Below are 27,935 nucleotides of genomic sequence, written 5' to 3'. Positions count from 1 at the left end.
TCTTGAGTGTCGGAGCAAATGTTTCATGCTGTCAGCGTGCGCTTTGCAGTATTGCTGATCCAGCCACAGCTCACTGTGCTAATACAGACCATGGGCTGAACGGGAGACAATAACGTAAAAAAGATGTGTATGGCCCTATGAAATGCAACTGGCTGTTTGGCTGTATCAGATATCGCAATCATGCCACGTCTTGATGAAGGAGAGAGACTCAGCAAGCGATTGGGATGCTTAGAGCTGGCCAAAGCATTGAACGTGATGAACACTGAACGTTTTCCGAAATCATTGCGCTTAGACTCAGTCACTTTTTTTGAAAAATTGTCATTTCATAATGTTCTATTCAAAATCAATAAAGCGAAGGTTTATAAACACTAAAATGGCCAATAAATAAAATATTCAAACATTGAAAACATTCACCACCGAGTTGATTTTTTTTGATTTTTTAAAGTTCAGTTTGCGGAATTTATGCCTCTCGGTATATATGTCACACGGTGTTCGCACTTTTAAACTATCTAAGCACATTGTTTCAATACTCCTTTATATTGCTTTGCGTGTTATGCAACGATCAGATGAAGAAAATAAAAGTATGTGGTGTGCTCGTGAAATTGAGAAAAGAGATCTTGAGGTCACATAGCCCTTTCGGCAAACAGAAGGATGAACGAAATCGGGAAATAAAAAATAAGGGTTTGGGGGCACGGGATCCTAAGGAAATCTTTAATTATTCAGCAGAAAATGAAACAGATGCATTTCGATTTTTGTTTCGATAAAAATCCTTCTTTTGTGCACTCTTCTGCATTACTCGTTGACAAAAGTAATTTGTGCATGTGCTCTTCTTGGAGTATTGGTGGTGGGGAGGAATACAGTTGTTGAAGAGGAAATGGGTAGAGCAGGCAACAGAAACGGATAGAAAGAGATGGGATGAGAGAGAGAGAGAGAGAGAGAGAGAGAGAGAGAGAGAGAGAGAGAGAGTGAGAGAGAGTGAGAGAGAAAGAGAGAGAGAGAGATTGAGAGGGAGAGAGAGAGAGAGTGTGAGAGAGTGAGAGTGAGAGAGAGAGAAACAGAGAGATTGAGAGAGAGAGATTGAGAGAGAGAGATTGAGAGAGAGAGATTGAGAGAGAGAGAAAGAGAGAGAGTGAGAGAGAGATATTGAGAGAGAGAGAGAGAGAGAGAGAGTGAGAGAGAGAGAGATTGAGAGAGAGAGAGAGAGATTGAGAGAGAGAGATTGAGAGAGAGAGAGAGAGAGAGAAAGAGAGAGAGTGAGAGAGAGATATTGAGAGAGAGAGAGAGAGAGAGATTGAGAGAGAGAGAGATTGAGAGAGAGAGAGAGAGAGAGAGAGAGAGAGAGAGAGAGAGAGAGAGAGAGAGAGAGAGAGAGAGAGAGAGAGAGAGAGAGAGAGAGAGAGAGAGAGAGAGATTATAATTAGTGTCCATGTTTACAGTGCTAGACACTTGAACTCTCACATCGACTGTCAAAATTGCTATCCTCTGGGTCTGGCAATGTCTTAACCCCCCGTTTCCTGTTCTATCCGTGGAGCTTGATGCGTCTCCGACTGCTCAATTGAAAACATGTTCGTGAACACAGAGTTGGAAATGGTGCAATAAAGTCAACATCTTGTGACGCCGTTCGATAGTCGTCTACTGGTTATATTTGATTTATATAAACTCAGCACAAACAAAATAAAAATGATCGCACCCATTTTCGTACCCCAACTAAAACATTCATTCCCCTGTCATTTCAGTCAAACCTTCAATGTCACTAAAGGCACTTGGCTGTTTGACACTCTTTTCGAATAACAGATGTCTTTTATACAGCGCTTTTTGTCATGACAACCCTCAAAATGACGCAAAAACCGTCTCGACCCGAGTTTGACCGTTCATGGGATAGACACTTGCATAAGTAGAAATGGTGTAACACAGGAAATACGCAAGGTAACGAAACAACACAACCTGTTCTGCATAGATGATTGTTTGAAAGTTCTCCTCGTATGTCAAACATACCAAGTTATGCCAGCCTATTCTGAATTTTCGTCGATTTTTCAAGTGGTACCTTACGCGTTTGACATTAGAACACGGGGGCAAAAGGTTCCTCTGAGAGGCAGATAGACAGACAGACAGACAGACAGACAGACAGACAAAAGGACAATCATATGGACAGCGACAGAGAGATAGAAATATCCCGTGCAAAGCAACCACTTCCTGCACCGACAACACATTCAAACAATTTCCTACATTTTGTTCGAGTTTTATTGAAAGAATTTCCGACACAGTGATTTAAACAATTGCATTTGGTGGCAAAATTTAACATCTCAGCGAAGATTACGTGAGCAAAAAGCTTAAAGACAGAAAATCGAAAGTTGAATTGATTCGAAAACCACGGAAAGTGAGAGAAAGAAAAGCCATTCTGTTTTATCTTATTGTCCTGCGCGCGCGCGCGCGTGTGTGTGTTTGTGTGTGTGTGAGTGTGAGTGTGTGTGTATGTGTGTGTGTGGGTATGTGTGTGTGTATGTGTGTGTGTGTGTGTGTGTGTATGTGTGTGGTTGTTGTTGCTGTTGTTGTTGTTGTGGTTGTAGTTGTTGTTGTTGTTTTTGTTGTTGTTGTTGTTGGTTATCAAGGCTTCAAGGAGGCATATTGACAGATTTCATCCATTCAAGAATGCCTTTCCTAAATTGAAAATGAATAGGGGAAAAGTTGCAAAGGGGATATTAACAAAATTCGGGGAGTGAGAAAGGGAGTGGGGGGGGGGGGGGGGGGGGGAGGGGGGGGGGGGGGGGGGGGGGGGGGGGGGGGGGGAGGGAGCTTTGAAAGCCACTTTGCAGACTAACGAAGTAAACAAATCACTACCGAGAAGAATCAATGACGTCATGAAAAGCAATAATTTTGACTTCGAAATTGCACTCATTCCGTAAACATTGTTTTTCATGTACAAGGGAGATAAGTGCATGGCGGTCAATTGACGGATAGAATCAATGTTTGCCACCTGTCCTCGACACTGAACGGCAAAGTCCAATCTCGTACCTACATTACTTTAGCTCAGCAGGTGTTTAGTCTGCTCCATGGTATCAAAACAACTACGAACGGAAATGGCATCACGTCAGCGATCACTGACATTCACAACAAAGCAGCAGAACAATGGCGACTGCCGCGTCAGTAAGAGCGAGACAATTTGCAAAGGCGTGAGCGAGCGCATCGGGTTTCCAGCTTCTTTCGTGGCACCCCCTACTGGTACCGGAAATGACATCAGCAGTTACATGACTAGCACAGGATTGGAGCAAAAGGGATGCAGCTGGGCAGTGACTGGCATGTTGAGCCCCCCCCCCCCGCGGGTTAGGGGGAGTCCCATATTGGTTGGGACTAGAAAGAATTTACCCGATGCTAACCAGCATGTCGTAAGAGGCGACTAACGGTTCTGTTTCTTCTCTTCTTTTGTCTTATTTCTGCCTTACCAGTCCTTTCACCTATATTTCCTTCCAACAAAACTCCCCCTACTATTCCCTGCAGTTTTCCAATTCTTTTCTTGTTGTCTTATTTCTACCTGACTGGATCCATCGCCTTTATTTCACTTACCAAAAGTCTTCTTTTCCACATCCTTATTTCTCTGCACCCCGCATGTCGTAAGAGGCGACTAACGGATTCTGTTTCTCCTTTAACCCTTGTTAAGTGGTTCTTGTATAGAATATAGTCAATGTTTGTAAAGATTTTAGTCAAGCAGTATGTAAGAAATGTTTAGTCCTTTGTACTGGAAACTTGCATTCTCCCAGTAAGGTCATATATTGTACTACGTTGCATGCCCCTGGAGCAATTTTTTGATTAGTGCTTTTGTGAACAAGAAACACTTAACAAGTGGCTCTATCCCATCTCCCCCCCCCCTTCCCCTATCCCATCTCCCCCCTTTCCCTCGTCGCGATATAACCTTCGTGGTTGAAAACGACGTTAAACACCAAATAAAGAAGCATGTTGAGCTTTCTGGTCTCAACGGGGATGGATGTGGATGATGTGGGTGATGTGGGCGATGTGGGTGATGTGGGCGATGTGGGTGTTGTAGGTGATGTGGGTGTTGTGGGCGATGTGGGCGATGCAGGTGATGTGGGTGATGTAGGTGATGTGTGTGATGTGTGTGTTGTGGGTGATGTGGGTGATGTGGGTGTTGTGTGTGATGTGGGCGATGTGGGTGATGTGGGTGTTGTGTGTGATGTGGGTGATGTGGGTGTTGTGTGTGATGTGGGTAATGTGGGTGATGTGTGTGATGTGGGTGTTGTGGGTGATGTGGGTGTTGTGGGTGATGTGGGTGTTGTGGGTGATGTGGGTGTTGTGGGTGATGTGGGTGTTGTGGGTGATGTGGGTGATGAGAAATAGTCGTGTCGTTCCGGCTGCTTTGAAGACCCCGGTTCGATGTAGGCAGTGATGTATAGATTATGCGCTTTGCAACCCAACATAAATCTACCGTCGTCTTGAACTTACAGTGTACAAACCAAATGACCAAGAAACTTTAAACAAAACTTGCTAAGTTAGTGAAACAAGTTAGCAAGTAAGTTATTTTCTAACGAACGATCGAACGAACACACGAACGATTGAACGAACGAACGAACGGACGAACGAACTAACACACACACACACACACACACACACACACACACACACACACACACACACACACACACACACACGCACGCACGCACAAACACACACACACACCCACACACACGCACACACACACACATACACACACTACCTAATACCGATTGTTTTAACTCACACGCCTTCCCAAAAATGACCGATATCTAGGTTGTTATATAGAGAAAGCTCGCAGAAGTCTGCCATAAATATAACTTCAAAGCCGAGTAGGAAGAATCCCTTTATAGCCCGTCGTCTCGATTATATTTTCGTTTCTGATCATTTATTTGATAAAAACCCTTTTTTGTAATATTTTGTCAGTACCACACACAGATCATCGTTTGCTTGAACTCAAAATTCAGTTTGTAAATATCAAACGTGGTCCCTCTTATTGGAAATTCAATAACCAATTATTGAGTGATAAATTTTTTGTTGATCTGATAAATGATTTGATTGATGCCTTTTTATTAGAAAATATGGATACGAATGCTCACTTAAAATGGGAATTATTGAAAGTACGAATGCGTGATTTGTGTACAGCCTATGCAGCAGGAAGGAAACGAAAACAAACTAATTATTGTGTTTCTCTTCAGAGGGAATTAGATGAATCTGATACACTATTAGCCAATAAACCACAGGATGAGACACTTTTGATAAAGAGAGAAAATATTAAATCAGAGCTTGAGGTACTGTCACTGAAAAAAGCCAAAAGTGCCCAAGTTCGTTCCCGTGTCCAGTTTATTGAAGAAGGGGAGAAGAACACCAAATATTTTTTGAACTTGGAAAAAAGTAAAGCCAATATGAAAATTATGGACCGGTTGCAAACAAAAGATGGAAGGGTAGTAAATACACAGCAAGAAATTATGAAAGAGCAGGTACGTTTTTTTTAAAGATGCATATGAAAAAAAATCTGAATTTAACGAAGTGAGCGCACAGGAATTTGTACAAGATTTGAATATACCGTTTCTCTCCAATGACCAAAAAGGCAATCTAGATTCTGATATTACCAAAGAGGAATTAACAGTTGCTCTAAAACTATTAAATAACGATTCAGCCCCAGGTCTAGATGGCCTCACTACCTGTTTTTATAAAGTATTTTGGCTGAAGATTAGGGATGTAGTTCATGCCTCCTTTATATCATCCTTTGCTAATGGCGAGTTATCGACCACTCAAAAACAAGCTGTCTTGACATTAATCCATAAAGGGAAAGAATTGCCCAGAGATGATCTCGGGAATTGGAGACCCATATCTCTGACTAACACAGATTACAAGATCCTCGCAAAATGTCTGGCAAGGAGACTTTCAACTGTAATTGGTGATATTATTCATGAAAATCAGGTTGGTTTTATGAAAGGTAGGAAAATTAGCACAATGATTAGACTTATTGATGACACAATAGATATTATGAATACAATGGATAAACCTGGAGTTTTATTGGGAGTTGATTTTCGACGCGCTTTTGATAGCATATCCAAAGACTTTATTTTGTTTGCTTTTGATAAGTTTGGTTTTGGAGACAATTTTAAGAAATGGGCTTCGGTTATCATGAATAACAGTCAAAGCTGTATTAATTATACAGGGTGGATATCTGAGCATTTCCCTGTGGAATCAGGCATCCGTCAAGGATGCCCATTCTCGCCGATGGCATTTATTATAGCCCTTGAATTGTTAGCAATTAAGATTCGTTCAGATGAAGATGTTGAGGGTATCCGGCTACCCATGTCACCATTTGAGGTATCACCAATGAGGGTCCTAAAACTGCTCTTATATGCCGATGATGTCACCCTTTTTTTTACATGATCAAAGAGATCTGGAAAGAGCTTTACATATTTTAAACGTGTTTAAAGCTGTTTCCAATTTAGAAGTGAATGTAAATAAAACTGAAGCCATGTGGATTGGGTCAAACAAATACTGTACTGACCAATATTTTGGTCTTAAATGGAAACGGAAAGTAAAAATCGTTGGAATTGTTTTTTCAAACAATATACCTGCGTCATCAATTGAAGACAACTGGTCTAAGAAAATTCAAGGTATGCAACAAATAATTTTTAATTGGTCCAAAAGAAACTTAAGTATACAAGGTAAAATTTGCATTGTTAAAACCTTTCTTATATCTCAGTTCGTTTATATCTTCCAGTCTCTAGCAGTGCCTTATCATGTTTTACATCAAATTAATTCCATTTTGTTCAGGTTTATTTGGAAGAAAAAATATTCAAATACACGGGCGTTTGAAAAAGTAAAACGAACAATTATGTGTAAATTAAAAGATGATGGTGGATTAAATATGATAAATGTTGTGGATATGCACAACTCATTTATGATGTCGTGGGCTATTGGTCTGCAGAACTCTGCAGAAAATTACTGGTCTGTCACTCCTAGATATGTTTTTTCAAGTTTGGGTAATGGTTTGTCCTGTTTTGACTCTAATGCATCCTCCAAGAAACTGGTTGGCGTTGTTAACTGCAGATCGGTCTTTTGGAGACAAGTATTAACCTGGCTAGACAACAAACACATTTTGTATGAAAAGTATGCCACACCTGTTCCATTGATGAATCAATGTACATGGAACAACATGAATATACAATATAAACATAAATGCCTCTTTTTCAAAGATTTTATTAAATGTCATATTTATCATGTAAAGGATGTCATGAATGAAATCGGTGACATGATTTCATTTGAAGAATTATGTCAAAAGGTTGCTTATAAACCAGCCAGACAATTTGAGTATAATGCGTTATGTACAGCACTTAAAACAAAACTGATTAACGCATTGCCATACCGATATGTTCTGTTGCAGGGTTTGACTCGTATTGGTAATATTACACCAAGGGAAATAAGAACTGTTTTGGTTAATTTCGAGGTACAAACTCCGAGCGCCTATTCTTTTTGGCAAAGAAAGCATAATGTTGTTCTGGAATCAAGACACTGGCTGTTAGCTGTTAATTGTACAAAAGAAGAACGACTGCGTCTGCTTCATTGGAAAATTTTACACAGAATTTACCCAACGAATATTTTACTAAACAAAATGGGTTTATGTCAAACTAATAATTGTGAAGTTTGTAATGAACTGGATACACTTGAGCACTTCTTTTTTCATTGTCAAGAGGTGAGGAACGTTTGGAAACTATGTAAAGACTTTATTTTTAAGCAAATTTATTATAATATAGCTTTGAATGAAACAGATATATTATTTGGTTTTTGGAATGAAAATTTAAAAAACGATCAAATTTACTTTATAAATTATTGTATTTTGATAACAAAAATGACCATAGGAAAATTTAAGTATGGGAAGAAGTTAGACTTACGTATTTTATTGGAATTAGAGTTAAACATTAGACAGAAGTTTATGTTTTGTATAATATAAAGTTGATTATGTTATACAGAAAAAGACCAAGGAAGAAGGATGCTTAAAAAATAAATAAATAAAAAAATAAAAATTACAAAAATCGGGCAAAAAATATGGGTTGAAGCATCCTGCATGCAACTGAGGTAAAAAAAAACAACAACAAACAAACAAAGAAAAAAAAAAAAAAAAAACCCAACTTCAAAGCCGAAGACATTCTTGAGTTATTTATGAATTCTCCTCTTAGTACATCCTATTGACCCCTGGAGTCTCACGGCGCAACTTCCTGCAACAGACGAAAAGAAATGAGAGCCATCATGAAATAACTATAAGCCTTGGCGTCATAGCGTGCAACACAGAAATGGGGAACAAACGACTAAGTAACGTTCAGGCGAACAGGAAGAACAAAAGCTAACAAGACAACAGAACCTCATGAGCTAACAAAGCAATTAACACAAAATCAGCAATGTCAACACAAAGTTGCAACAACATCACAAACAACATCAACAAACAAACAACAACAACAAACAACAACAACAACAACAACAACAACAACAACAACAACAACAACAACAACAACAACAACAACAACAACAACAACAACAACAGCAGCACACACAAAGGCAGCCTAACATTGATTGTGATATCCAAAAAGCGATGGTTTCTTTCATATTTTCCGCTTTTTTCTCTCTCGTAAATTACGAGATTATAGAAATCCTAATGTTGCCTTTTTTCTCATCTCGATTTTCAATAGGGGTACCTTTCTGTTTTGTCTTCGTTAATGGGCTTAAACTCCCACGTACACTTTTTGTGTGCACGAGTGGGATTTTATGTGTATCATGGCCGTTTACCCCGCCATTCCGGCCATCTTGGTTTTTCTTTCTTTATAGTCCACAACACGCACACAGACACACACACACAGACACACACAGACACACACACACGCATGCACGTACACACACGCATGCACGTACATACAAACTGACACACACACACACACACACACACTCTCACGAACGCACGCACGCACGCACGCACGCAATAAGAAAAACAAAAACACACACACACACACACACACACACACACACACACACACACACACACACACACACACACACACACATACTTTCAGAGGAGAAATAACCGTCTCTATTAAATTAACTTTCACACACACACAGATACACCACACTAACATGTGCGTGCGCATGTACAGTTAGATATATTTGGAGGGACAACGGAGGCGCTCGAAGAGGCTCCCCCCCCCCCACTCCTTAATGTTGAACGAAATAGCAAACAAACAAACAACGGAAGAAATATAGAAACAAGAAACATGCACAAATTGAGATAAACAGGAATTTTCAAAAACAACAACTGATTTGGAATTACAAAGAAAGAAGACCAATGCCTGTTACTTCATTAACAGGTTAGAAACATAAAATATAATGATCATGATCAATGTCATCATACATAGTAAATAACTTCATTATATTGGACTGTTTGTTGCTGTGGTGCTACCGTTTGAAACATTAGGCCTAAAAAAAAAATAGGTGTGGTTACGGTAACCCGACCTACCCTATTTTTTGGGGCCGACCCTATAACTTTTTATTACATTTGTCAAAAAAATACCCAAAACAACAAGTAAACGAGTGCAGAAAACGCAATGAAAGCGAAAGCGCCCGAGTCGCACACTTATTTCCCTGTCAAGTAGGTTTAATTTGTACACATTAGAAAAAAAAGTTAAAAAAAAAGTGATTGCCTACCTTCCTACCCTATTTTTGTTTGGCTATGTTACCGTAACCACACCTATTATTTTTTTGTGGCCTTACACGTACAGCCAGTCTTAAAGGCAATTCATCGCCGAAAAAGTTGAAGAAACGTGAAGAACAACAACCCCGCCGTAATCAAATTTCTCAACTCCCCCCCCCCCCCACACACACACATCCCACCTTAAGGTTTTGGGGTTGGACACATTACAAAACGCACAAGATAGATCTTAAAGTTAGGGTTTGTACATTCAATTTGTTCAGTTCCAAAAGCTGTAATAAGGTACGTATTTACATCTAGACCACAATTCTCTGTATTCAATTGAGTCTACATTACCGCACTGCATATCTCCGTTTTTGTCACCGACTGTGAAAATTCCAGGTTTTCGTCCAGCTGCTAGACGTACGCGTTTCCGCTAGCTCTGACAACATAATCATTACGATGAACTTGGTCGAGGCTCTAACCCCCAAGTTTCAGACTGGTTTGAATACTGACATCCATTCAATGAATTAGAACAATGACAGGCCATTTTTGAGTGAATCAAAGCAGGTATGTCATGTCTTCAATAAGGCAACAAAAAAAAAAATAGTCTGTTTACGGTAACCCGACCGACCCTATTTTTTTTCGCGCGACCCTAGACTTTTTTTTGGCATTTGGGGGAAAAAAAAAACCCAACAAACTTTTGGTTTTATTTTGCAAAATAACGTAAAAATATGGTTTTTTGGAAAAAACAAAAAATCCCGACCTACCGACCCTATTTTTTGGGCCTATGTTACCGTAAACAGACCTATTTTTTTTGGCCAAGTGTGCAGCTTATACTCCTTGGGATTGTTAAGACCCAGAGTGGTTCGCTAATGGCATGATTTGTCTCCCTCGCTCCAGTTGCAACTGATTCCTTTCTACGAGTTTTTGGCCAAGCAGCTTTTAGGGATTTTAACTGCATAAATCCTCTTCCTTGTGATGGATCATTTGTGGTGGAGAACTGAACCCAGTGGAATTCTTAATCATTTATTCCTGCATCTGAACCATTTCTAGGGGCTATAAACAGCAACATCTTATCCTGTTATGGATTATAGAATATTGCAGAGATTAAAAATGGGTTAATTTCTACATTAAGGGCTGGCTGAATAATTTACTTATGGCGATGGGATTATGATCACCCACGTGGAAAAGTGCATCGCGTCACCGGATTTTGTTTGTTTATCACATTTTTTATTATCTAAGAGCTGGATAAGTGGATTAATTATGGCGATGGAATGAACCCCTAATGGGATTCTTAAAAGTGCATCACGTCACCGGATTTTGTTTGTCTATCACATTGTTTGTATCTAAGAGCTGGATAAGTCGATTACTTATGGCTATGGAATGAACCCCTAATGGGATTCTTAAAAGTGCATCGCGTAACGGAATTATGTCTGATTATCAAAACACAGTTGTATTTAGTATCCGGGATTTAAACTCTCATACAAGCACTTAGTACACACTAATGCACACACTTTCACTCAAGTAGCGTTCGAAAAGGGTTGTCGGGCAATCCCGGCCACGCAGGAACATACATTTACAATAGTAAGTTCTACGCAATTCTGCTACTGAAACAACAACAGGTTCATACTCACCCGCACACATACACAAACATTTATACATTCGCCTGCAGACACACACACACACACACACACACACACACACTACACACACATACACACACTACACACACACACTACACACACACACACACACACACACACCACCTCCACCCATCTGAAAATATTTAGCTAAATTTGGACTACAGGGTGACTCCCCCCAAAAAACACCCTTTAGAATGCTAATAAGTTTTCAGCGAATCTATATCTATATACGGCTTGTGTGTGTCTGTCTGTCTATGTATTCGCGATGCACGGCCAAAGTTCTCGATGGATCTGCTTCAAATTTGGTGGGCATATTCAGGTAGACCCCGGACACAATCTGGTCGATGAACATTTTTCAACACGTGCTCTCAGCGCGCAGCGCTGAACCGATTTTGGTTTTTATGGTTTTTCTGTACATCCATTCCCAGTAACTCTTCCTTATCTTCTCTAGTGTTTTGCGCGTTTATCTCCCTTCCTTTGTGTGGCGTCAATCGACCCGGCGCGGCCGGGTATTCGGCTCTACTTCTTCCCGGCGAAGCCGGGTATTCATGTACTTCATCTAGTTACTTCATATTTGGTGTACATTATTAGCTTGAGATGTGGGATGATAATTCCACAAAGTTTCAGGTGGTTTAATGTATACGCTTAAAAACTATTTTCAAGTCCTGAGATTGCCTCAATAGAAGATTGTTTGACACTGGGCAGTAGCCACACCAATCCGACCTTGACCCACAAGATTTCCTGTAATTGCTGTTTCCAGGATATGGACATCCTTTGTGGTCAGTTTCGCTTTAAGACAAAACTCTCGATCGTTTTAAATAATCTTCATCCATCCATCCATCCATCCATCCATCCATCCATCCATCCAGACAGACAGACAGACAAACAAACAGACAGAAAGACAGACAGACAGACAGACTGAATGACAGACAGACAAACAGACAGACGGCCGGACAGACAGACATTTAAACAAAATGATTGTCGCAAGTTTTGACAACAGTTTAGAAATCCGACATTTGATAGAAATGCCATCAACACGCGCCAAATACAAGGATGAATAAAACGTACGAGAGACTAGAACTCCCAGCCAGAGCAGAGACAAACATTGGAGAAAGCAGAGCGAATAATGTATTCTCCGAGGTCAAAATCGGGGTGAGGAAACGGAGAAAAACAGTGCATGATAATACAGCCAAAAAGAAGGGGAGAGATTAAAGGGTGAACTCGGGGGGGGGGGGGGGGGGGGTGGTGGATTAAAAGAGAGCGAGCAAGAAGAAATAAAAGAGAGAGAGGGAGAGAGAGAAAGAGAGAGAGAGGGAGAGAGAGAGAGAGAGAGAGAGAGAGAGAGAGAGAGAGACAGAGATTTCCCGCCTCATAAAATAAAAACTAATAAACAAATAAAGCGAAATCTCTACTCTCCTTTTTTGCAGTTGCAATTTCAGGCACCCTTTTAAGCCTCTGAGCTGAAATTCAATCTCAGAATACGAACCTAGTAAAACATTGTTTAAGAACAATTTCTAATTTCAATAGGGTTCAATTTCTATCCGACAGAAGCGCGGTCACCACCTTGCAAAGCACTCAACTTGTATAAATTGGAGAAAATGACACGGCGGTTAAGTTGTATGGGGAATACTATTACCCCCCCCCCACACACACACACACATACAGAGCGACAGACACAGACACAGAAACAAAACAGAAACACACGCCGACACACACAAACACACACCCCCACCACACACGCACACGCACACACACAAACACACTCACACACACACACACACACGCACACACTCACACACACACACACACACATATACCATATATATATATATACTAGAATGAATACCCGCTTCGCCGGGTAGCCGGCTTCGCCGGGAAGAAGTACTTAGAGCCGTACGCCGGCTTCGCCGGGTCCGAACAATGGACCCGCCAAGCTTAGGTCCCTCCCAGATTCGTGGAATGGGAACAGCACGAAAATGATTCAGTGGCCATAATGCCATTCCTGACCATATCGAGTCCCATCCTTGTCGACGAATGTAACCGTGTTAATCACCTTTGGAGGCGAACTCCACTCAAACAGGACTGAGCAAGTTATGGCTTCTAAAAGGAAGGCCAGTACATAAATTTACACAAAAGCCGCCAGACCACATCACAAACAGAACTGAACAATGCACAGGTGTTGCTCACATAGAGACACACACACACACACACACACAAAAACACAGAGAAGCCGTATCTATAGAGAGATAGATGACAGTGTATTTTTCGCGTGGCTATAAATTGATTCGACCTTTGCACTTTTACAGTGAGGATAATTTACGGGTCCAATTTACGTTCTGGACACTGCGTTGACCTTCTAAAAATAGTAACAGTAACAGAACGCCGGGAATATCCGAAGACGCTCCACTCACACTATAGTGCACCATTACGAAGGAAGGGAGGTAAACGCTGAAAACCTGGAGAATATGAGAAGATAAGGAAGAGTTACTTATAATGGTGAAATGAACACAAAAACCAAAATCGATTCAGCGCTGCGCGCTGAGAGCACGTGTTGAAATATCTCATCGATGATATTGTGTCCGGGGTGTAGCTGAATACGGTGTCCAAATTTGAAAAAGATCCACCGAGAACTTTGGCTTTGGTGTGTCGGTATGGGGGCCCGGGTAGCTGAGGTGGAACCAAAATAGCTGAGGTGGAACCAAAATCGGTTCAGCGCTGCGCGCTGAGAGCACGTGTTGAAATATCTCATCGATGAGGTTGTGTCCGGGGTCTCTCTGAATAAGCCCACCAAATTTGAAGCAGATCCATCGAGAACTTTGGCCGTGCATGGCGAATACACAAATACACAGACACACAGACACACAGACACAAGTCGTATATATATATATAGATATCCACACACACACACACATATACGCACTCACACAAATACTATTACGCACGCACGCACACAGACACAGACACAGACTCTGACACAGACACAGACGCACACACACACACACACACACACACACACTCGCATGCACTGACACACACATATATACACACACATACACACACACACGCACATACCACAACCTGGCTCGGTCTAGGCAACCAGCACTCTGACACACACACACACACACACACACACACACACACACACACATACCACAACCTGGCTCGGTCTAGGCAACCAGCACTCTGACACACACGCACACACACACATACCACAACCTGGCTCGGTCTAGGTAACCAGCACTGATAAAATTGTGTCAATGTAATCGATTAGCTAAGACTTAAAACCATCAGTACCGATCAAGAAGAATTGCTTACTTGTTGACATTAATTTGGATTTACCCCGAAGGATTAAATTTGTTTTGGGGGGTCCTTTTCTCACCATGTAAATCTTGCAGGAAGCGAGTTTTAATGAGAACGGGGTCGCCTTGAGTGTTTAGGGTTGGATAGATTCATTTTATGCTGAAAGCACATTTAAATGCCAATCGTTTTAGAGAGAAGAAGAAGAAGAAGAAGAAGAAGAAGAAGAAGAAGAAGAAGAAGAAGAAGAAGAAGAAGAAGAAGAAGAAGAAGAAGAAGAAGAAGAAGAAGAAGAAGAAGAAGAAGAAGAACAAAAAAAAGTTATTGTTGTTGTTACTGTAGTTTCGTCGTCGTCGTTTCGTAGTCGCCGTCGTTGTCGTCGTCGTTGTCGTTGTCGTCGTCGTTGTAGCTGTCGTTCTTCTTCTGTCAGCCTGAATTTTGGTGTTTTTGTTTGTGTGTCTTCCTTGTCTATGCAATATTTACGCGTGTGCGTGCCCAAAAATTGTAGCTCTTTTTTCGAAAGTTTGTGCAGTCATGTAAATTGTAAGGGGCTTATTGTCCGTCAGGTCTTAATTGCCTATATTGGACATGAATTGGTTTATACGATTCGAGTTTTTACGCCCTCACGGCTTTTGATGTATGCGTGTTTAGGTGGTATCAGCCATCTGCATTTATGGTAGAATGACCAAGATCTTTAACGTGCCATTGTGGTGACACGGGGGTGGGAGATGGATACCGTCTCTGGGTCTGCACATAAAGTTGACCCGTGTCCGTCCCGGCCCGGATTCGAACCAGCGACCTTTCGATCACAAGTCCAGTGCTCTACCACCTGAGCTACCCGGGCCCCCTTGTGCAGTCATGTTCGTCTATGTACCTTTATAGTCCGTGGACATGAAGATCGACTAAGCAGCTGGTTTAGGATAATCTTGCTACCCATCCTCGATAATTCCCAAACACTGCACTCTCTTCTTTTCTCGTTGTTGAAAGCTTGATAAGGAAGCAGATTTACGATACATCAATACTGCTCGTCTTCAGTAATTCCTAACTCTATCACTCTCACTCCCTATTTTTTGTTCCGTATTTGATGAAAACTTCACTGGAAAATTGATGAAGAGCTTCGCATATGTGACCCTCCACCACAAAATGAGTCGCATGTCACCTCGCGCGGTTCTGCGCTAGGCTTAATATAAGTCCGGGGAGTGTCTGGTAACAGTGTGAGGGTCACCTTAGTCACAGGCTTATAACTCAAACAGTTTTCGCTCTTTTCTAAAACAGTTTTTACCACTGGATAGAGCATACAAACCTCTTTAGAAAAATGTAAAAATATGAAAATCATGCAAAGGTGACATGCGATTCATTCCGTGGTGGAGGGTCACATATGTCAAGCAAAATGTGTAAACAAACAGAAACCAAACAAGCCGCGTGAAGCGATATCAAAGCATTTAGTCAATCTGTCGGCCTAAAACTAAAACATCAACACTGAAAACAGTTATCTCACAAACTACAAGCTAGCCCAAACCCGAAGACCGAGACGGAGACATTATCAGAGTAAACATGATATATTTAGATATGTTTGGAGTTAGGAGAAGATGAGGAATACAGTGAAATCCTTTTTAAATCTCTTAGAAAAATACGATTTTAATGACACTTTTCTTCTTCTTCTTCTGCGTTCGATGATATTATCGTGGGAGCGTAGACAGCCGATTTTCTCCCCACGCCAAGTTGGCTGCTGTCTTCCGTCTTCGGTGGTTGAGGTTCTTACTCAGGGTTGCCTCCTCCCCAAGAGTAGCTGCCTTGCTGGGCTGTCGAGTCCACTCTACCCGGGTTTGACGTCGAAGTTTTCCTTCTCGTAGCCTTTGCCTTTCCCAAGGCGCACACAAGGCAGTGCGGGTTTTGAAATCGGAGTTGTCCTTCTCCTAGATGAGCGACCATCCAAGGTTAACGAGCCCCATCTGCCCGAAGCAGCTGGTTTTAAGGCGCCAGTGACCCGCCTGCATCCCTTCTCCCGTTAGTCGAAGACAGGGCCCGCCACGTGAAGGCCAGGAGCTGGATTTGACTGTCAGAGGTGTTTGGAGACACGAAGCCATTTGGAGCATTTCTTGGGAAGTAGGCGCTTATCTCTACTTCCACCCCGGCATAACAGTCCTTGGGCCCCAATGACACTTTTAAATGAGCAAACTAATTAATCAATTTTAAGCTTCCAAGCTGAAATGCAATCCAATATTCTAGGCTGAGTCAAAGATTGCTTGACTAAAAGGTCAATCAATTTGGTTCGAAATTGAGGTCGTCACAGTGCTGTCTCATCTTTCAATAAAAGACAAAATCAAAGACATTTATCGAAGAAATGAAAAAAACTAAAAACGTTTGGTGATGTCATCTTTGTATAGAAAATATCATGAAGGTCGGTCCATTAAGCTTTCTCAGATTCGCTCTGGACATATATATCTATATATATATACGACTTGTGTCTGTGTGTGTGTCTGTTCGCGATGCGCGGCCAAGGATCTCGATGGATCTGTTTCAAATTTGGTGGCCATATTTAGGTACACCCGGGACACATTCTGGTCGATGAGATATTTCAACACGTGCTCTCAGCGCGCAGCGCTGAACCGATTTTGTTTTTTTTGTCTGGATCCACTACCAGTAACTCTTCCTTATCTTCTCCAGTGTTTTCAGCGTTTACCTCCCTTCCTTCGTGTGGCGTCAATCCATATTCCTGTTTCTATTTTTAGGTCACTGTCGACAACGCTCAATCCATATTCCCGTTATACTATTTTTAGAAGGTCACTGTCCCGGCGAAGCCGGGTATTACTCTTCTCCAGTGTTTTGCGCGTTTATCTCCCTTCCTTCGTGCGGTGCGCCGGCAAAGCCGGCGTACACCCGGCTTTGCCGGGTCCCCGGCGCAGCCGGGTATTCGGTTTGACTTCTTATATATATATACATATACTAGATGATTACCCGCTTCGCCGGGTACCGGCTTCGCCGGGAAGAAGTAGAGCCGAATACCCGGCTGCGCCTGGGACCCGGCTTTGCTGGGTGTACGAAGGAAAGGAGATAAACACGCAAAACACTAGAGACCTTCTAAAAACAGTAACGCACAGTGACTTTCTAAAAATAGTAACGTAGTAACGGGAATATGGATTGACGCCACACGGAGGAAGGGAGATAATCGCGGGTGAAAACACTGGAGAAGATAAGGAAGAGTTACTGGTAGTGGATCCCGACAACAACAAACAAAAAACAAAACAAGAGGCGAAGCCTTCGAGGCTCACGTAAGAAATCGACAAACAGTAACACAAACTCAATCACTCCGTCACACACACACACACACACACACACACACACACACACACACACACACACACACACACACACACACACAGTAAGCATAGGTGAAACTGTGCAAGAAAGCGAGACACTAGATCTAGATCTGTCTGTCTGCATGTAGCCTACTTACAGGGACACGACTGCCAACTAGTCTCGGCCCGCTCAAAATAAAAAAATAACAATGACCGAGACTTTCAGTAATTCCTTCGCGTGACGTCTAACCCTCTTACGCCATAATGTGACGTCTTCAAATGACGAAATGTTAAAGTTTCTACCACAGACATACACACGCACAAACAAACACACACACACACGCACAAACGCACAGACAGACAAAGTTACGATCGCATAGGCTACACTTACGTGAGCCAACAAGACGGGTCACGCTCGTACAGGCTTCATGTCTCACCCAGTCACATTATTCTGACACCGGACCAACCAGTCCTAGCACTAACCCCATAATGCCAGACGCCAGGCGGAGCAGCCACTAGATTGCCAATTCTTAGGTATGACCCGGCCGGGGTTCGAACCCACGACCTCCCGCTCACTGGGCGGACGCCTTACCACTAGGCCAACCGTGCCGGTAAGCAACACAATACCATGGTTAATTCAGTTACGACTCACAAAGCAAATATTTCAAAGATAAAATTTACATTCAAGCTAAGATCTACTTTTGTTTTGATTGTAATCAAAACAAATGTACACGTGCGAATTCCAAAGTTATTACGTCAATGGTATACCTATCTTGTAGTGACGTATTTGTCGCTGGTGACGTAATTTCAAAGTTCGAACAAAATGGATACTTTTTCGCGCCGTGAACAGGCAAAACTATCCTTCCAATGTCTCTTCACTTGCGTAAGTACCTCAACGCATTTTTTATGCCAAAGGTTAGCATAAAGATACAACACGTAACCCTTAGGACACAATACATAAACAATATGTATCGCAACTATATGTATTCGAAGACCGATTTATACACTAAGATTTAGACATCTTGATGCTCATGGACTTTAGATCAACATTCCGACAACCATATTCTATCATCTATGACAAATTCATATTCTCTCTCTCTCTCTCTCTCTCTCTCTCTCTCTCTCTTTATCTCTCTCTCTCTTTATCTCTCTCTCTAACACACACACACACACACACACACACACACACACACACACACACACACACACACACACACACACACACACACACACACACACACAAATTGCATGGTCTAAACGAAAGCTGTAATAAAGTGTTTACGGATCAGAATTGAGTCCACTCGGCACCAAAGTTTTTAATTTTGCAATCCAGAAAAACTCTCTTTTCCATCTCTCATCCCGGTGTAGGATCCGGTCCGGTCCCCCCTCTGAAGTAGTCCCCCGGGGGACCAATTCGTGGCAAAAACTGCTCTATAATGGTCCCCCCTTAGACATCCAGCCTCGTTTTTCTTAGGCATTCAAGCCATTTTCAATCTATATCTTCGTCCGGTTTTATGTAGTGCACAGACAGCAATCTCTTTGTTTGACTATATTTTGCAGAAAATAAAATAGATCTGATTTATAATGCCGTTCAAAAGAAAAATCACATGAAATAAAATGAATAATAAATAAATACTGATAAGAAGAAATGAAACCAGTCTCTGATTCTTTCCTTTCTTTTCTCTAAAATTGCTGGTAACATTACTAACATTGTAACAAGAAAAACCAGGCTGGATGTCTAAGGGGGGACCATAATAGAGCAGTTTTTGCCACGAATTGTTCCCCCCACTACTTCAGAGGGGGGACCGGACCGGATCCTACACCGGGTCGAACAAAAGACTCTTTTGATCACAGTGCACTCCATATCACCGAGAGAATGGTCGGGCTGGTTGAAGTGCACTGTGAGAAGAGTACCTGTGTTCTTCCCAATGTGTGAGCGGTGGAGATAGAACCTTTCTCTGAGACTGTTTTGAGTCTGCCCCACGTACTGGGCACTGTGGCATTTTTTACACGAAATGAGATAGATGATGTTTTTTTGAGTCACAGGAGAAGTGTTCTCTAAGAGTGAAAGTTTCACCTGTTTTACATGAATTGAATGTTGTGGACTCAATCAAGTGTTTTTCACAGATGATACATTTTTTTGCGCTCACACCCGAAACACCCAGGGTTGTTGTCGTGCTTAGGAGGAAGAACCGTAGGCATTAGGATATTGCGTATGCTCTTACAGTTTCTCTCCCCACAGATGGGCGTTTCAGGCATAACGTTTTTCATGTGTTCACTCTCGCTGATCAAGCTTTCCTGTAAACCATGCAACCACTGGCCGAGGGGAGGGTTGAGTGGGTTATGATTGATGACGAAAGGGACTCTGTTTGTGTGAGTTTTTTTGCGATATGAAAGAGTCTCCTTTCTGATTTTGGCTGAAGCTTTCCTCCTGCCATCTTTAAGTCTTTTTGCTGTACCCCCTGGCACAGAACTGTCTCTCCATCTCATCGCACCTTTGTTTAAATTGCTCCTCTTCTGAGCAGAGTCTTTTCAGTCTCAGAAATTGTGAGTAAGGCAAATTTCGTTTGACGTGAGCTGGGTGACACGAGTTCTGGCACAGATAGGCATGGCTGTCGGTGGGTTTTGTGTACAGGTCAGTCTGAAGGTATCCATCCTTCAGACTGACTGAAATATCTAGAAAGGAGACTTTTTGTACCGATGATTGGTGAGTGAATTTGATGGTAGGATGAAGGGAGTTGATGTGTTTTAGGAATGAGTCTAAAGTCATCATCTGTTCCTGTCCAGAGCATAAAGATGTCATCAATGTATCTTCTCCAGAGTTCAGAATTCACAGGCACTGGACCTGTTGGAATAGTTTTCTTTCCAGTGCGGCCATGAACAGGTTAGCCACAGATGGTGCCATTGGAGTCCCCATCGCTGTTCCGTGAATCTGCTGATACACTTCATCCTCAAATGTGAAGACATTGTTAGTTAGTACGTGATCTGCAACTTTGACAATAGTCTCTGTTGGTGGCCGATCACCCTGTGGTCTGGTGATGAATGATATATACCGGTAGAAACGACGATCCTCGTCTCTACCGGTAGAAACGACGTTTCTACCAGATCTTCGTCTCTACCGTGACATATATATATATATACACATTCACTCAAATATACTACCAAACCCTCGTCTCGATTCCTGGTCTAGTTGAAAACATTTGGGCAAAACTTGACTAAAAGTAAAGACGACGACAAATTATTTGCTATGACCCACGGACCTCTTCAAGTTTTCGATGCATGATAGGTTGTCAGTCTCTGTCTTTACCAGCGGAAAGGTCGGGCAAGGACGATGGGTGATGGATCTGCCATGGAGGTTCTTTACTGTCGGCGTCCATCTGCAGATTAACGCAGAGTGCCAACAGAATGACCCCCCCCCCATCCCCAAACCTCTCAACACTACCCCTAACCCCACCTCTCCTCTTTTCCGTCTTCTCTGTGGGCTTCATATACGGTTTCATTTTCATTTTCATTTTCATTACTTTATTGTCCCATCGCTGGGAAATTCGGGTCGATTCCTCCCAGTGGAAAGCTAGCAGCAACGGAGTCGCGCTACCCAGGTGTCTGCGTGTTTAGGTGTATTCAGCCACCTGCACTTATGGCAGAATGACCAAGGTCTTTTACGTGCCATTGTGATGACACGGGGTGGGACATGGCTTCCGTCTCTGGGTCTGCACATAAAAGTGTGCTTTCTCTGCATAGTGAAATGCCAGCCCCTCCACACTTAAACTTGAATACATATTAGATGTACACTTCAAACGCTAACAGAATGGTCGGCCAAAATCAAGATTAAAGTATGTTTGTGAATCCTTACTTTGTAGTTCAATTTGAATGTGTAAATAAGGAAGCTGCCCTCTTACCTACAAGGGGAGAAAAAGTATGAGAGTAAGTTTGTTTTCTATTCATAGGATTGAATGAAGTTGGTTTTCCTAGAAGTCTGCAAATTTCCCAACAGAACAATAAAAAACCTATAATTGACACTTGCTTTAAAGTGAACGAATGAAGAAGAAGAGAACAGACACCTTTGCGCTGCTGAAGACCGGAAATTAAGCGTCACGCGACGTACGTAAATACGTGACGACAAGGATGGCGGCAACTATATCTCTTGGGATCGGAAACAGTTACCAACGTTATTACCTTACTGGTAGTTGTTCTCAACCTTTCTGAGCGATAAACTGATTAATTCAAGTAAAATTGGCCCCCGCGTGACCAATTTTGTGTTTAAAGTATCACAGACTATATCAGTTTCTGAAACTGCTTTCAACGAAGATATTCCCATGACATTGAAATGTTGGAGGCGTAAATGACTATAACTATCTTTCTAATAGAATAAGAGGCTATATCAGTTTCTTCTTCTTCTACTGCGTTCATGGGCTAAAACTCCCACGAACACTCGTGTTTTTGCACGAGTGGATTTTTACGTGTATGACCGTTTTAACCCCGTTTAGGCAGCCATACGCCGTTTTTGGTGGAAACATGCTGGGTATTTTCGTGTTTCTATAACCCACCGAGCTCTGACATGGATTACAGGATCTTTTCCGTGCGCACTTGGTCTGTAGCTTGCGTGTACACACGAAGGGTGATAAGGCACTAGCAGATCTGCACATAAGTCGAAATGGGAGATCGGAAAAATCTCCACCCTTAACCCACCAGGCGCGGCCCGGATTCGAACCCACGACCTACTGCTTGTGAGGCCAGGGTCTTACCACTAGGCTATTGCGTCATTTTCTGAATTTGCTTAGCCCTTATAGCACCGTCGTTTTTTTTTAACAAATATATTCCCATGACATTGAAATGTTGGAGGCGCGACTTAAGTGACTATAACTATCTTTCCTATAAAATAAGAGGCAAAAGCAGTTTTATAAAACGCATTACACTGCCCCCTTTCAATAAAGGTGTTCCCAGGAGATAGAGTACTATTGGTGGTGTTACCAAATAGTTGTTGTTGTTGCTGTGACATCTTTTGTTATGAAGAGTGGACAAATTAAAACTTTTGTTGATCTGTGTTTGGTTCTCCTGGTATGTGTGTGTGTATGTGTGTGTGTGTGTGTGTGTGTGTGTGTGTGTGTGTGTGTGTGTGTGTGTGTGTGTGTGTGTGTGCGCGGAGCTTTAGCACTGAGTTTTCGGTAAAAAGACTTTGCGAAGTGAACCTCGGGCTCAATTACGGTTAGCTTTTACAAACAAACTTATTAAAAATGAACTGCAAATGCGTTGCGTTTGACCTTGGATCCCACGCGGAATTTATAAAAAGTGTGTCTTGGTTTGATCAAATCAACGCCTGTTCGCCTCACGCAATTACTGTTCAAGTGTCGTGTGGTCTGTGGTGTGATGGAGGATCATCAGCCAGCTGACACTCAATCATCAGTCAGCTGACACTCAATCATCAGCCAGCTGACACTCAATCAGGGCTACAGTGGAACCTCCCTTTTAAGACCCCCCCAATTTAAGACTCCCTCCTTTCTAAGACCTTGTTTTTTCAGATTTTCTGTTCATAACCTCTGTAAAATGTTACCCCATTTTAAAACTGCTTCCTTTCTAAGTCCTTGTTTTCTCAGACTTTCTGTTCATAACCTCTGTAAAATTACACCCCAATGTAAGACTCTCTCCTTTCTAAGTCTTTTTTTCTCAGATTTTCTGTTCATAACCTCTGTAAAATTACACCCTATTTTAAAACTCCCTCCTTTCTAAGACCTTGTTTTCTCAGATTTTCTGTTCATAACCTCTGTAAAATGTCACCCCATTTTAAAACCTGATTTTTTCAGATTGTTAGAGGTCTTAAAAGGGGGGTTCTTCTTGCCCTGACACTGAGTCTGGTGTTTTTCACGTGCGGTGTTGAAACCGATTTCGATCCAAAGGGACCAAGAACAGAAGCCGTCTGGGGCACGGTTAAAGAGATTACAACTGGCCATTTTGTATTGATTTTTGTCGACAAAACGGTCAAGGTATAACCTAATTCTAATTTTTTTTCCTCTGAAATGTGGAACGTTAGCAGTCTCTTTGTTTTTGGATGATTGTCTGCAAAGCGGTTAAGGTATTACCTACTTTTGAGCATTGTCGTGTGACAGAATTATCGTCCACATCTGATTCGTTTATGTTTATTTCCGCCAGTGTGGAAGAACATAAGGGAAAAAAAAATGTTGGTTTAGGGTAACCCGACCGACCCTCATTTTTCCCGCCGACCCTCCAACTTTTTTTTATTTCTACAAAAGAAAAACATTCTTTGGCACATTTTGCGAACCATATCGAGACTATAAGGGAAGTAACCTCCTTTAAGAAAAAAGAAAAGAAAAAAAGCCGACCTACCGACCCTATTTTTTTTCGCCACGTTGGCCCTAAACCAACGTATATTTTTTATTTGGCCTTATTTCACACGACAAAATCTGAATAGCAAGTTTGTCTGGCAGCGTCAATAGTGGAGAGAGAGGTGCCTTCGGTCAGTGTACACATATAAATAAAACCTGCAGAAATGGGCAGAAATTAATCCCCTGTATTCCATCGGCCCAACAGCCCATAAAGTGACAATCCACAGCACTGACCCAAGACGACCCAGCTAGGTCCCTAGCTAAATTCAGGTCTCCTCTAGCCGGCAGCCAGCTGTCTGCATTTGCTTTGATTTTACAATGTTGTTATTGTCTCATGGGGTCGAAAACAATGAACAGCTTATCGTAGGATTTTTTCTCAACTTTTCCGATATATATATAAAAAGTTAACTATTCTTGTTGTTGTTGTTGTTGTTGTTGTTGTTGTTGTTGTTGTTGTTGTTGTTGTTGTTGTTGTTGTTGTTGTTGATCTTGTTCTTCTAGTTCTAGCTGTTCTTGTTCTTCTTGTTTTTTCTTGTTCTTGTTGTTCTTGTTCTTGTTGTTCTTGTTCTTTTTTTTCTTTTTCTTGTTCTTCTTGTTCTTATTCTTGTTCTTTTTGTTGTTGTTCTTCTTCTTCTCAAGCGTTGTCAAGTCATCAATTGAACTCACCTCCCCCAGAGCCCAATGGCTGTGTGAGGGGTTAGAGGCTACATCTGTGAAATTCTTTTACAGTACTGCTGGTGTAACACGAGAAAATTACTCCCACGAGATTTTTACTCCGGGGTAAAAATTTCGTACGAACATTTTACTCCCTTTACGAAAAAAACGACTCCCCCATAACACGAGAAAATAACTTCCAACGACAGGTGTGTTCCGAGTAAATATTTTGGTCGAAAATGTTACTCCCCTGACGAATAAATAATTTAGTGAGTATTTCTACGCACATACCCTCCCAGAGGGAGGCTCATGGCGTTTACAATATGCCGTGTGAGATGGAATTTTTTACACAATATATCACGCATTCACATCGGCCAGTAAATCTCAAGCGTGTTAGGCGAGTATATACTTTTCACGGCCTATTATTCCAAGTCACACGGGTATTTGGTGGACATGTTTATATATGACTATACAATTTTGCCAGGAAAGACCCTTTTGTCAATCGTGGGATCTTTAACGTGCACACCCCAGTGCACACCCAGTACAAACACCCTTTCATTAGAACAACTCATAGCTTGAGAACATCCTAGGTGCCCTCCGTAAGGAGCGAGCAATTTTCAAAGAATTTATTTTTGCGTGGTTTATTTTACACATGAGCCACCGTGAACCCGTGTGATCCAGTTTTCTTTTTGTCACAATTTAGTCGTCAGTTTGTGATTTCAATGCGACTCGCTGTAAGCTTATCTGCAATAGCACGTTATTGTGTACCTCTGATCTAAAACGCAACAAACGGCTGCAAGTCACACGAACTAGAACTGTGGCGGTTGCCGTTCAGAGGAACTGGCGCTATGCAGAACCGTCGTCTGCTACGAGAAAGACGTTATGCGTGACACGTTTCCGGGCTTTTCTTTTTTCTAACTTTCAAAACTTCGAATTGTACTGATCTTGTCTTGATGAAAAAAAAGTCTCTTGTGATTTAAGAATGTTTGTGTAACAAGCTGTCAATTTATTATTTAGATTTTAAAAGTTAGCATCAAAACGAGGCGCCTGATAGTCCGTTCGGATAGTCCACGAAAATGAATTCTTTGAAAAGGTCTCACTCTTGACAGAAAGCAGCCAGGATGTTCCCGTTCGGTGAGCGTTCAAATGGAAGTATGCTTGCACCGTATGTAGAGGCTCGGGGAGCTCAGAGGTTCGGGGAGCTCAATGGCTCGGGGAGCTCAATGGCTCAGGGAGCTCAGAGGCTCGGGGAGCTCAGTGGCTCGGGGAGCTCAGTGGCTCGGGGAGCTCAGTGGCTCGGGGAGCTCAGTGGCTCGGGGAGCTCAGTGGCTCGGGGAGCTCAGGGGCTCGAGGAGCTCGGGGAGCTCAGTGGCTCGTGGAGCTCAGTGGCTCGGGGAACTCAGTGGCTTGATGAGCTCAGTGGCTCGGGGAGCTCAGTGGCTCGAGGAGCTCAGAGGCTCAGGGAGCTCAGTGGCTCGGGGAGCTCAGTGGCTCGGAGAGCTCAGTGGCCCAGGGAGCTCAGAGGCTCGGGGAGCTCAGTGGCTCGGAAAGCTCAGTGGCTCGGGGAGCTCAGTGGCTTGGGGAGCTCAATCACTCGGGGAGCTCAGAGGCTCGGGGAGCTCAGTGGCTCGGGGATCACAGAGGCTCGGGGAGCTCAGAGGCTCGGGGAGTTCAGTGGCTCGGGGAGCTCAGAGGCTCGGGGAGCTCAGTGGCTCGGGGAGCTCAGTGGCTTGAGGAGCTCAGTGGCTTGGGGAGCTCAGAGGCTCGGGGAGCTCAGTGGCTCGGGGAGCTCAGAGGCTTGGGGAGCTCAGTGGCTTGGGGAGCTCAGAGGCTTGGGGAGCTGAGTGGCTCGGGGAGCTCAGTGGCTTGGGGAGCTCAGAGGCTCGGGGAGTTCAGTGGCTCGGGGAGCTCAGAGGCTCGGGGAGCTCAGTGTCTTGGGGAGCTCAGAGGTTCGGGGAGCTCAGTCGCTCGGGGAGCTCAGTGATGGCTTACTGTGGCTTTAATGTTTGCGTCTTTCTTTTGTCTACATTCTTTTGAATCTTTTCTCCTGCATTTTCTTGCAAGTGTTCTTTGCTTTTTACTTTTGTTATATTTAGTCAAGTTTTGACTAAATATTTTAACATCGAGGGGGAATCGAAACGAGGGTCGTGGTGTATGTGCGTGCGTGCGTGCGTGTGTGTGTGTGTGTGTGTGTGTGTGTGTGTGTGTGTGTGTGTGTGTGTGTCGAGCGATTCACACTAAACTACTGGACCGATCTTTATGAAATTTGACATGAGAGTTCCTGGGTATGAAATCCCCGAATGCTTTTTTCATTTTTTTGATAAATGTCTTTGATGACGTCATATCCGGCTTTTCGTGAAAGTTGAGGCGGCACTGTCACGCCCTCATTTTTCAACCAAATTGGTTGCAATTTTGGTCAAGTAATCTTCGACAAAGCCCGGACTTCGGTATTGCATTTCAGCTTGGTGGCTTAAAAATTAATTAATGAGTTTGGTCATTAAAAATCTGAAAATTGTAAAAAAAAATAAAAATTTATAAAACGATCCAAATTTACGTTTATCTTATTCTCCATCATTTGCTGATTTCAAAAACATATAAATATGTTATATTCGGATTAAAAACAAGCTCTGAAAATTAAATATATAAAAATTATTATCAAAATTAAATTGTCCAAATCAATTTAAAAACACTTTCATCTTTATTCCTTGTCGGTTCCTGATTCCAAAAACATATAGATATGATATGTTTGGATTAAAAACACGCTCAGAAAGTTAAAACAAAGAGAGGTACAGAAAAGCGTGCTATCCTTCTTAGCGCAACTACTACCCCGCTCTTCTTGTCAATTTCACTGCCTTTGCCATGAGCGGTGGCCTGACGATGCTACGAGTAAAATGGCATTGCGTTTCATTCTGTGAGTTCGACAGCTACTTGACTAAATATTGTATTTTCGCCTTACGCGACTTGTTTTAGAGGGTTCTGCTGGTTAACTTGTGAACTTTGA

At 42.3% G+C, this 27,935-nt stretch overlaps 1 protein-coding gene across 1 annotated transcript; it reads left to right on the top strand.

The window, feature by feature from the left end:
• Positions 1-3,975: 3,975 nt before the first annotated feature.
• LOC138979559 (sericin-2-like) lies at positions 3,976-26,778 on the top strand. Its single transcript, XM_070352273.1, has 2 exons — positions 3,976-4,089; positions 26,044-26,778. The coding sequence occupies exons 1-2, from the start codon at positions 3,976-3,978 to the stop codon at positions 26,776-26,778; spliced, it is 849 nt and encodes a 282-aa protein (XP_070208374.1).
• Positions 26,779-27,935: the final 1,157 nt, after the last annotated feature.

Source organism: Littorina saxatilis, linkage group LG11 (assembly GCF_037325665.1).
Source record: "Littorina saxatilis isolate snail1 linkage group LG11, US_GU_Lsax_2.0, whole genome shotgun sequence".
NCBI classification, from domain to species: domain Eukaryota; kingdom Metazoa; phylum Mollusca; class Gastropoda; order Littorinimorpha; family Littorinidae; genus Littorina; species Littorina saxatilis.
The sequence above is the reverse complement of the archived record's forward strand: the minus strand, read 5'-3'. Positions and strand labels throughout refer to the sequence as shown.